Raw genomic sequence first — 11,107 nt, 5'->3', positions numbered from 1 at the left:
CCCTTTAAGACCCAGTGCCAAGGCAGAGCCTCAAGAGCTAGTCAGTTCAGGGCCATCTCCACTAAGCCACTCACAGGACCATTCAGGAATGCCTAATCCAGCTCACTTCAGCCTGCTTGCAGGGCAGCAGTCACTGTGCCAGCGCTGGGGCATTGCAGCCTCAGGCAGTGCTGGCTCTCTTCCTGATGCAACTCATAGGGTCAGCATTGCCCTGGGAAGCAATGAAGAGTTTTCAGATCCTGCAGCCTGAATACAGGTTCCCTAATATAACATCACAGCAAGTGCTGGGAGGTATTTGCTCTGATAAACATCTTCAGCCCCTGAGCCTAATGCAAGCAAGATGGGGAAGAGAAGGGTGAAGATGCCAGCTGTGTCAGTGCACAGCAAGGGTGGCTGCTCCTGAAAAGGCAGGGGCCTCCCCAGCTGAGGAGGAGCCACTCACCTGGCCAGGGCCCAGTGAGGGCAACCAGGGTCAGAAATGGACCTATGATGAACAGGCAGGTCCATGGTGATGGGGCAGAGCTGAAGTCCAGCTAGGACATCAATTCAGAGGGGAGGGTCCAGATCAACAGATCCCATAGCCCAGCATGAGGATAGCTGAGCTGAGTTAAACCATAGACCAGCACTCCTACAACATTGCTGAACAAGGCCTATGAGCCTCAGGCTGAGCTTAAATAGAGCCCCTGTGCCTATGGACAGGAATGGGTGGAGGCTACAGGTGAGGCTTGTTAGGGCCACTAAGATTTATTAGTGCCCCCAGGGGCCTAGCAGGCTGCTGGTTTGTGGGGCAGTTAGTAACTAGGTTTAAGCTGTAGGTTTTAGCTCTGACTCTGGTTTATGACATGTATGTACCAAGAGTTATAGACAGTTTCCAGCTGTGAAATACTCAGACTGTTCTCTTTTTTTTTTTTTCCATAGTTCCATTGCGAATGCAGAAAGAGCACCAGAGCCTGTTACTGCATTGCAGGGGTGTAAGTTGTAACACAGCTTTACAGCATCAGGATGTCCAGTGGAGCTAGCAACACAGCACTGCACAAATGGTAAGGGTCCCAAACCAGTACCCTTTTTGTACTCACGTCTGTAAAGTTTTCCTCTACTAGTGTGGTTGTGGTATGGCCGTACAGCACTGTAGTGTGGGGCTTGGGTGGTATTATCTACTGTAGCTTAGTGATGAAGGGATAATTCAAAGTAGGCAACTTTGAAGGACTAGAGCTTTGTTCTGCTCTACTACTTCAGTTGAGAGTTGCAGCAAGTTTTTGCCTTTCTAGTGGAGTATCCTTTGCCTAAGGTGGGTCTGCCTTTTTTCTTAAGAGGTGTCTGTAAGTGTCCTTTTTAAGCTTCAGCTAGATTCATGTTTCCAGCTGAGCCCTAATACTGCAAACTGGTCTGCCAAAACAGCTTCCTGAGTTGGCCCTGATGTCAAGGAGGTCCCTTAAGACCAGGGGAATTCACCTTGGCAATCAAGCAGTAGGATGAGGGCAGAGCTTGGACTAAAAACTTCCTGTTATAAGTCTGGAATCACTGCCAGCTTCTAGATTTTAAAAAGGATGTGGGAAAGATTATCACAACTGCTCCTGTAAGACCAACCCATTCTCTTAATTTATTTTCTTAAAATAAAAAGGGCTGTCGTCCTGTTCATGTGCAAGTCTACTGGTGTCTGTAAGTGCTATGAGTTCAGCAGTAAGCCTGGTGGAGACAGGACATGAGAGAGAGGGAAATAGTGACAAGAGTTTAAGTGAACCCAGCTGGTCTGGTGTCAGCATATGTCCTGTTAGCTCCATGGCACAGTGCATGCCTGGTGTCATTCAGACAGCCCCAGCTCCTGGCTTAAAGAGGATGCCCCTTGCAAGATCAGTGAGGTGGGCTTGAAGCTGCTTCCCTTTCAAGGGGAAACTGCATCTGTCGTGGCTCACCAGGCGTGTGTCCATCACTTCTGTTTTGGTCCCTCATAAGACATTGTTTTTGACAATGTGTGTCTGAAGCTGCCTGTTCCCAGAAGCCGTGCTGGGCTGTGACACCCATGGTGCTTGCAGGGCAGCTGGGGAAGTGTATTGCACAGGTACCTTCAGTGAGCAGGGGACATTGCTCAGTCCCATGGCTCTCCTGTTATCTCGGTGACCACTGAAAGCAGGGCTTCTGCGTCAGGCCTTGAGCTGATCCGTAGTGACGAGAGACCAAGCTGAGCCCTGGCGGGAGGAAACAGATTAGTTCACAACAACTGCTGCTGCAGCTTTCTTGTATCTTCCTTGGAAACATATGGCACTGGCTGCTCTCAGAACCAGGGCATGGCCTCAGGTCTGATCCTGCCAACATCTTCATCCTCATGGACATACCCCTTGAAGTGAACAGAGACTTCAGCCAGCTCCACAGCTGCAAGGCAGTGCTGGTGCCTAGCTGTACTTTTGAAGAGTCTAGAGGAGCAGTTCAGTCTTGACCTCATCTTTTAGGAAGTGGAGGTGAGGTTTAGGGAATTGGGGCCTGAAGGAAGGGGAGTTTTGTGGTTAGAAGAGCTGACTCAAGTCAGGAATCCCGGACTTTTGTTCCGAGAGGTGCTCCTGATTTGTCAGCTGATCTTGGGCAAGTCTTCCCCACCCATGCCCCTTGACTTTTCCCTTGCATTGAAAATGCAGTTATTTCCATGTCAAAGGTGTATTAAGAGGTTGGCTGTGTTTCCTCAAGCCTGCTGGGGTCCCTGGAGGCTGGTGCTGTGGGAGGGTACTGTATTTTTAGGAGATTGGTATGCTGCCAAGCCAGCACTAACCTGCTGTTCTGAGATCTATCACCTTGTATGATGGCTTGGCACCTTGCTGGCACCTCTAGCCTTGCAAAGACTTTGGGGACATTTCCTTTACAGTTTTCTACTAGTCTCAAGTGGGGCAAGAAGCCAAGATCTTTTCAAGGACACCAGTAGTTCTGCAATGCTCACTCTTTCAGATGTGAGAGCTGGGTGCATGCAGCACCCCAGAAGTTGAGTAAAGTCCTTCAACACTGTTTTTTCTTGGACTCTCACCACATTCTTTCAAAGGATCTGGCTCCATATTCTCTGTGACTGCAGCATAAGTCTAACATCCCCCATCACTTTCAGGGTTGGAGTGGACCACAGCTGGACTTCTAGGTTGCATGGGAGAAAGTGTTGAGCTCGCAGGGCAAACTCTGCTCAGTGAGCGCTGAGATAGCACAGTGCCACCAGGAGCCACTTGTAAGCTGGTGAAACGGGAACCCATGACACCTTCTGTTCAGCTCTTCCCTGTACATGCCGCCTTCCCCTTTCTCTTATGGAGAAGAGAATCTGACTATATGGTCAGGGCTAAAAAAAAAATAAAACAGCAGTAAAGCCAAGGCCAAGTTGTGCAAGTCTGTTAGAAGAGGAACATGCATGCATGCATTAGCTACACACCAATGCAGGGCTGTCCTGCAACACCCCCCTCATGAATCCACTGCTTCTATGCTTTCAGCATGTCCTTTGCATGTGTCTCCATGCATTTCCATGATGGTAGGTTTTGCTCAGTTTCTTTGCCATGGTTGTAATTACTCCTCCTTAACTGACCTTTTAGGGTTTCCACACCTTTTATACAATTCTGTATGTGACCACACTCTCCCTGTGCTGGGTCAGGCTGTGTGCCTGGGGCTTGCTGTCTCTTTTCTGTGTAAGATACTCCCTGTATTCGTTGCTCTTACTTCCCCTTATACCCTTTCACCTTTCCCCATGTGAATCCTGAGGTTGAAGGCAGGGGGGAAGGGATTGCATCTTGCTGTTGCGGAGATTAGCTAGAGAGCAGCTCCAGAGATCTGTGCTGCAGCACAAGCGTTGTCCTGGGAGGCTACATCAGAGAACTGGTGATTTGGGTTGTTTCAGACCATATTTGTCTCATTGGTGCAATGACTCACCATGCTGAGGTGGGTCCGAGCGACCTGCTGGCACCCAGGAAGCTCTGTCCTCAGTAGAACATGCACCCCACCAGCCATAAATCTCCTGCTTTCCTTCAAGACCATCTTTTCCCCGAGCATCTTTTTGCCAAGAGACACTCCCACACAATTGTTCCCCTAACTGCTGTGTAGGGAGATGGTTTATGGCTCAAGCTGTGCTGAGGCCCTACCTCCCACTTCCCCAGGACAGGTTTTACCACGCTGGCATTTCTGCCTTCATCCTGACTGAGCAATGTGGGTGCAGGGCAAGCCTGCTTGCTGCGCTGGTGCTGCCCGGGGCTGGGACAGAGTCGGAGGGGATTTCTGTAACAGCAGGCATTCCCGGGGCATTACAGAAATGTTTTGTTACAGCTCACTCTGAGGCCCAGCACACAGCTTTTGCTACCTCCTCTCTGCTTGCTTCTGCTCTTCCAAGCCCCTGTCCCTCCTGCGGGAGGGGACAGCCCTGGGCAGGCAGCTGGGATGCCAGGGAGGGCACTGGCAGTCGGGCAGGCAGCCGCTCCCCCGAGCATGGACTGTAGTCTGCACTGGCTCTTCCCTCTGGTAGGGAAGTCTGTGTCCTCTTCCAGAGTGCCTTTCACCCTGAAAAATCCTGCCGTGGGCCCATGGGCCCACTCCACACAAGGGAGCTGCAGGAGACACAGGATGATGCGGGTGTGCTCTCCTTTGATCCAGGTCTGGGCAGAAGCCTGGGGCTCGGGTGAGGGGGGCAGCCAGGATCTCCAGCACTGCCCTTTTGCCCTGAGTAAGCTGTAAAGCAGCATTTGTGTAACAGGCTGTCAAGGAAGGATATTTTCACCATTTATCCTTAACCACCAGCCTGGTGGAATAACAGATAAGTGCATCAGGCCATGAAAGACTTGGCTTATACTGCAGTGGCTTTTTTAATATACAGCTAGGATGTGGTTGACTGTTGGCACTGGAGGCAGAAGGTATTAATTAGAGTCATGTAGTTAAGTCTAGGCCCTGAGGGAACACATGCAACCGAATTGGTTGCCCCGGAGCCCTCAATGAAGAGTTGAGGGGAGTTCGGCTTCCCTTGCCCTCACTGAGACCCATCTCCTGCAGGGCCGGAGTTGCTATTTCCATGGTGCTTCCAACGAGCTGGGTGAGGAGCACCCACCTGCTGAGAGTGACTGTCCACACTTGAGGGCTATGCTGTGCCCTGAGGCCAAAGCACAGCCCCACCGACTTTGGCAGCAGTGGGTGAGAGTATGGCCCTTATGCGCTGCGCAGTGCCTTAAGCACAAGCTGTTCCAAGGAAAAGGGCTCTGACAGGCCCCCTGTGCTCAGCCCTGAGGTGCACCAGGGTGTTTACTCCAGGTGGAGCGGCAGCTGCAGGAGCAGTGTCTTTCTAGAGACTGATCTGTGTGCCTTGGGACAGGCTGAGCATCGGCCCCTCCTGAAGCCAGCTGGGGGAAGGAGCTCTTGTCTATCCCCTCCCCACCCTAATATCATCTAGATCTGTACAGTTGCCAGGACACTATGACACCCCAGGTTGGTCACTTCCAAGTGAGAAGTTCGTCATTGTGCTCTCCTGTCCTTCTGGGCTCGGGAGGGAGACTTGCATTGCAGGTTGGTGAGGATGACCGAGGACAATGCTGGCAGCAGGTAGAAAACTCCTGGAAGCTGCCTGTGGCTGGGCTTGAGGAACTGGCAGAGACCAGGAGGCTGAAAAGGATGACATGGAGCAGGGTGGGCTCTTGTGTAGGAAGGATGTGGCACCTGCAGGCAAGGACTGGAGGTGCTGAAGTGCCCAAGTGACAGTAAAGAAGGTTCCCCATGCATGGCACTCCTGGCTCTCTAGCTAAGCCCACTGGCTTGGGGCTGAAGACCTCTTCCTTACCCTCTGCAGCTCTCAGCAGGGCTGCCTGCAGGTGCTGGGAAGGCATAGGCATGTCTTGTCCTGCTACGGACACACCGGGAAAGCTCTGAGCTCTTCCACTTGGTTAAATTTGTCACTCTGGCTGCGGCTTAGAGAACAGCCTTCCACCCCCACCCCCCGCCCTCCTGCCATCAAGAAGCTGCTGAAGGAATCAGGTCGTTGATCCTGCGGCAGCGAGGCCCCTAATTAGCGCAGCTTCCCCGGGTCTGCCGGGAAAGCCGGCTGTGTGTGAGGCAGCTCAGGGACCCGCGGTCCCCGGCGTGGGGGAGAGGGGCCCCGCGCAGGCCAGAGCCTGGAGAAGGAGGGAGAAAATGGCAGTGCTTCAACGCATTAAATATGAGGAGAGGCTGCTGAGCCTGCTGCTTTCTCCCCATGTCCCCGTGCCTGGCAGGGGAGAAGGGGACATGTTTTCTGGGTGACAGTGAGGGCAGGTGGGCATGGAGCTGGGCTCGCTGCAGGCAGGGAAAGCAGCAAGGAGGTGCAGCTCTCCCCAAATTCCTCTTGCAGGCACGGTGTGCACGTGAAGCCCCGTCTCCCCTGGGCCCCTCCTCCAGCACACACTTAGTAACGATTGCTGGACTGGGTAATAAAGTGCTGCTTAATAGCGAATCGATCTGGCGGACTGGGCAGGCAGGGAGCACTGGCTGCCAGCCCCGGCGGCTGCTGCGTGCAGACCCAGCACGGTGGCCACGGGCCTGCCACAGCATGCCTGGGTGGGATGTGAAGGATGGGTGTTTTCCCCTTTTAGCAGTAAGGGATTTCCTGAGACCACAGTGGCATTTCCCATCCTTGGGGCAGCCGGTGACATGGTGATGTCAAGTCCCTGGTGGCCTGGGATAGCTGGGCACGTGTGGCCATGGTGTGATTAGGGTGAGGCTCAACCCGAGAGGCGATTCCTGGGGTCTGTGCCCCAGGGCGAGGGCCATTAGCCTGCTGGGGGTGGCTGGTGGCCGAGGCACATGGCAGGTTTTGTCTTCTCATCGACGTGGTCCCCGCGCAGTGGTGGGGTACAGGGCACGACACACAGAGCTGTGCGTGCTCATGCACGAGGACACGTGCCTGCAGTCGTGGAGGAACGTGAACGCGGCTGAGCAGGGACGTACCGCGCACGGGGATGCACACACCGGGACGCGGCGGCACAGGGAGGTGTGTGGTGTTACCCCGGTGCACGCACAGCAGCACAGGGGTTCGTGCCCGTCGGTGCGTGAGGCCAGGTTCACACCGGCGCGTGGGGTTGTGTGTACCCAGGCACCGGGACCGGCACATCGTGACATGGGGACGTGCACGGTGCTACAGCGGGACACGGCCGCCCGCCTGCCCACGGAGACATGCACCCCGCGCAGGTGTGTGTCCGGCCGCTCCCCGCTCCGCGTGTCCCGGTGCCACCGGGCGGGGCGCGGCGCCCGGCGGGGGTTTCCCATTGGCTGCTGGCGCTGTCAGCGGGGCGGAGTGACAGGCCCGGTCCGGGATTAGTGCGGTGGGGAGCGGCGGGCAGGGGCTGGTAGCACCGTACCGCGCCGCGCCCGACGGGGCGGGCCGTGGCGTGGCGTGCCGTGGCGGCAGCGGCGCGCAGGATGCGGCGGCGGCGGCGGCGCTGCCGGTAAGGCGCGGGGAGCGAAGCGGCGTGGAGCGGGGCGCGGCGGGGGCGGGAGGCCGGAGCGGGGCGGCGGGGGAGCGGTGGAAGTTGCAGCAGTTGTTGCGGGGGCGGGGCGGCTCTGCGCCCTCCCGGCAGCGGCGGGCGGCGGCACCGGGCTGCGGCGGCACTGGTGGATGCCCGGCGGGGCCGGGACCCGCCCGCCGCTGCCGCGGAGCGGAGCGACCCCGGTGTACCGGTGCGGCGGCACGGGCGCGGGGCCCCTTCCCGGGAAGGGGGCGTTCGGCCGGGGCGCGGCGAGCGGCTGCTCATCCGGATGGATGTCACATCCACTCAAGGCTGATCCCGCCGAGATGGGAGGTGCCGGGCTGGGGGGGCCGGGGAGGGAAGGGCAGGCTCAGCCCCAGCTTGGGTGGGGGGGCACGTCCCCGCTCCGACACCCGCTCGGGAAGGGGTCCCCCATTCGTCCCACAGCCCCAGGGCCGCCAGGCACTCCTCCTCGGTCACCGCTGCACCCCCCGAAACTGCTACGTGTCCCTCCAGAGCGTAGAGGCCCCTCCTGGGCTCATCCTGCCCCGGCTCCCCCAGCCTGGTGCTCCCCATTCCCTGCCACCACTGCTGGCAGCGGTGCCGTGTCCGGCACGCAGGCACGGCCCATCATGTGAATTCAGCCCCGAGTCCTGCACCTCTTGCTTCCCCCTCATCTCTATCCTCTTCTTTGCCCGTTCCCCGTGCATCCTCCCCCAGCTCCTGCGCGCTGTCCCTACGCGCCCCACGACGTGGGTGCGCTCCCCACACCCCTCCGGCGTGGGTGCGCTCTTCCCCCGCAGCGCCGGCAGCTTCTGCTGTCTGCAGGAGAGCGCCTGCACGGGGAGTCTCCATCCCCTGTTGCACCGGGCACAGCTCACAGCAAGGGCCGGGAAAAATCCCTGGAGATCCCTTCAGCCGCTAGGAAGGGACAGCCAGGAGGAGCAAGTTTTCTGCATGTACGAGATGTTTTATTGAACAAATGAAATCCTCCCGATGTGCAGCCCCCGGCTATCAGACTGCAGCTCCCGAGTTTTTCTCTTTGAAGCGTGCCCTGGGCTGCCCGGGCAGCCTCTCTGTAAGCTTTCCTTTGCAGGACTTCTGCCTTCAGGCATTGGGACTAGCAAGGCTCCTTCCAGCCCACCGGTGCCTTACAGCCCAACCCATTCATTGCAGTGATTTAAAGAGCATCAATTTGAGTCACAATTTAAATCGGCAAGCAGGAAGCCTTAGCTCCACCATTGATTATTCATCTCTCTTGCATTTGTGCTTTCTACCTTTCGCTATTAAAGAAAAGCTCACTCTGCTGGATGGTGTAGCCATCCGGCTTCGGTGCCTCGCGGGCAGGCATGGCCTTTACCCTGAATTTGATAATTCTCCTTTGATAACCAGGAGGACATGCTGTACTTACCCCAGTTATTTTAGCAGTAACTCACATACATTGAGATGGGCTGTTTTTTATAGATTTGTTATGTTACGGTGAATGCCAACTATTTCTGGTGATAACTTTTTTTCCTTGGTGTGTGTGTCAGTCTGCATTGAGATAAAAAGTGGAATGTCATTTGAAATATATAAACCCGACATCTTTATTATTTATCAGTTAACTTCAGCAACCTTGAATGTGAACGCAACCATAACAGGGGGAAAAGGTTGTTAAAACACTAACTGATATATTAAACAGGAGAGTGGTTTTTTGCAGTGAGTGAATTACTCAGCAGGAGCCAGATTTTTTAGCAGTGTGATAGTGCAGATAGATGGGCGCCTGCCCCACGGGGGTGATTTGGGCTATTTTATGAAGAGTTATGACTCTGCATCTCTGGAGTCTAAACACCATTGAAAATCCAGCCCCACGTCCTTCAGGAACTTAATCCTGTCTGGTTTGTACTTGGAAAGAGGGAGAAGAAATCATGCTTTTCTCCTCCTGCAACTGGCATTTGGTTTCTCACTTTCAAAGGATGAGATGTAAGTGAGGGACTGACTTAGTATCTTGGCATCTGTCAGAAGGCAAAAGCAGCCAAGGCAGAGTCTTCTCTGCACACCAGGAATTTGGAGGAACTCAGGGAAGGGTAAAGACAAGTTTTGGCTCCTCTGGGAGAAAGAAAACCATCAGCAGCCCTGCCAGTGGCGCCGATGGGGGCTCTGTGTCCTGCCTTCCCCTGCAGCTGCCCACCCACCACTTTGGGGCAGCTGGTCTCATCTCCAGGTAGATGCTCTCGGGGCAGAGGTAGGCAGGCAGGTGAGCTGTGTGTGCGGGCCAGGCTGCATGTGCTCCGTTCCCTCAGGGCAGGATTGTCGTAACGGCTGCTTTTTGGATCTGCGGGTGTTGACAGCTCTGCCTGTGCCACCGAGAGCGGCTGCGGCATGTGCTGGTGTGACACACTTCAAACCCAGGCTGACCTCCAAAGAGAGAGGCTTCTTGCCCATGCTGCTCGTGTGAAACTCCTTGAGCAAGTGTAATTGGAGGATGTCTTAGTGATCCAGCATATAATTCCCCCCCCCCTTATTGAAGTGATTTTAGTAGGCTGTGGGTAGTAAATATATTCAAGCAAAAGTGAGATGAATGAAACCCATTCTAAAGTGCACTGCGCTCTCCTGCCGTGTCTGTGGGGGAAGTGCCTGAGCATCCTGGCACCCTGGGAATGAAGCAAACACCCCGGGCGGCCTGGGGACCCAGCAAAGGGCTGCCAGTGTCCCCGCAGTGCTGCTGGTGTGATGGCCACAACGAGCCTCGCCTGCTTCTTGCAGCAGGAGGGAATTTGAAGGGGGCTGTCTCACCTGGAGCATCTCTCTCTCCTGCCATGAGAGCAGGGCACATTTTGCCTGTCCTCCCCGTGGCCCCGAACTCCTTCTTGAGTCCTCTCTTCCCTAACCAGCTTTCCTCGCCCTTGTTTCAGGGCTGCCTGAGGATGCATTGCCCCTTGACCCGGCCATCATCTCAGGGGTGCCGGGCACCCGTTTCGCCATCCCCGTGCCGCCCTGCCAGGCTCCGGACCTGACACCTCCGTGCCCTCCTCCGGCGGGATGGCCCAGGCTGAGGGACCCGTCCGCTTCCACCCTGAGGAGGGCTGTGCCGCCTCACCCCCTCCGTTCGCCCACGGGGTGGACCGGAGGCCCTGGCTGGCTGGGGGGAGCCCCGAGGCCGGGAGGCACAGCCCCTCACGCTGCCTCACCCCTAACCTGAACGCCGGCCGCCTCCACCTCCTGCGCAAGGGCCTGGCCCCCGACGTCCGCCGCTGCCCCCTCGGCCTCTACAACAGCACCGGCTCCTTGGCCCGCAAGCCAGCAGAGATGGCTGCTTTCAGCAACGGGAGCTGCGCGGGCATGGGGCGCCTGACAGCGCCCTGCACCCCGCAGCGGGGCCAGCCCAGCCCAGTGCTCTCTTCCCCGGGCAGCCGCAGCCCGCTGGTGGCAGCAGCGCCGGAGGGACACAGCTCCGTCGTCACTTTCCGCTTCATCGAGAAGGCCAGCGTGCGGACCCTGGGCGGCCTCCCGCCCCCCCAGCCCCGCTGGGACAATGGCCCCCGAAGCCTCAGCCGCAGCCTGGAGCTCGGCAGAGATGCAGGGTCCCCCCAGCCCCTGCCCCAGGAGCAGCTCCTGCACACACTGAAGCTGGAGGCCTCTGCGTCCGACCCACTGCTGGCCAGGGGCAGGACCCCAGGGGGAACACGTCCCGG

General features: G+C 56.8%; 1 protein-coding gene across 1 annotated transcript in view; it reads left to right on the top strand.

Annotated features, from left to right (window-relative positions):
* The first annotated feature begins 10,426 nt into the window (after positions 1-10,426).
* PSD (pleckstrin and Sec7 domain containing) overlaps positions 10,427-11,107 on the top strand; it is a 35,622-nt gene continuing 34,941 nt past the window's right edge. Inside the window, exon 1 of the mRNA XM_082002076.1 lies at positions 10,427-11,100. Within this exon, the coding sequence (XP_081858202.1) occupies positions 10,455-11,100 (646 nt within the window). The 5' untranslated portion in view covers positions 10,427-10,454. The remainder of the gene's footprint in view (positions 11,101-11,107) is intronic.

This window comes from Phaethon aethereus (genome assembly GCF_964289735.1).
Source record: "Phaethon aethereus genome assembly, chromosome: 7".
NCBI classification, from domain to species: domain Eukaryota; kingdom Metazoa; phylum Chordata; class Aves; order Phaethontiformes; family Phaethontidae; genus Phaethon; species Phaethon aethereus.
This window is presented reverse-complemented; position numbering and strand designations above follow the sequence as displayed.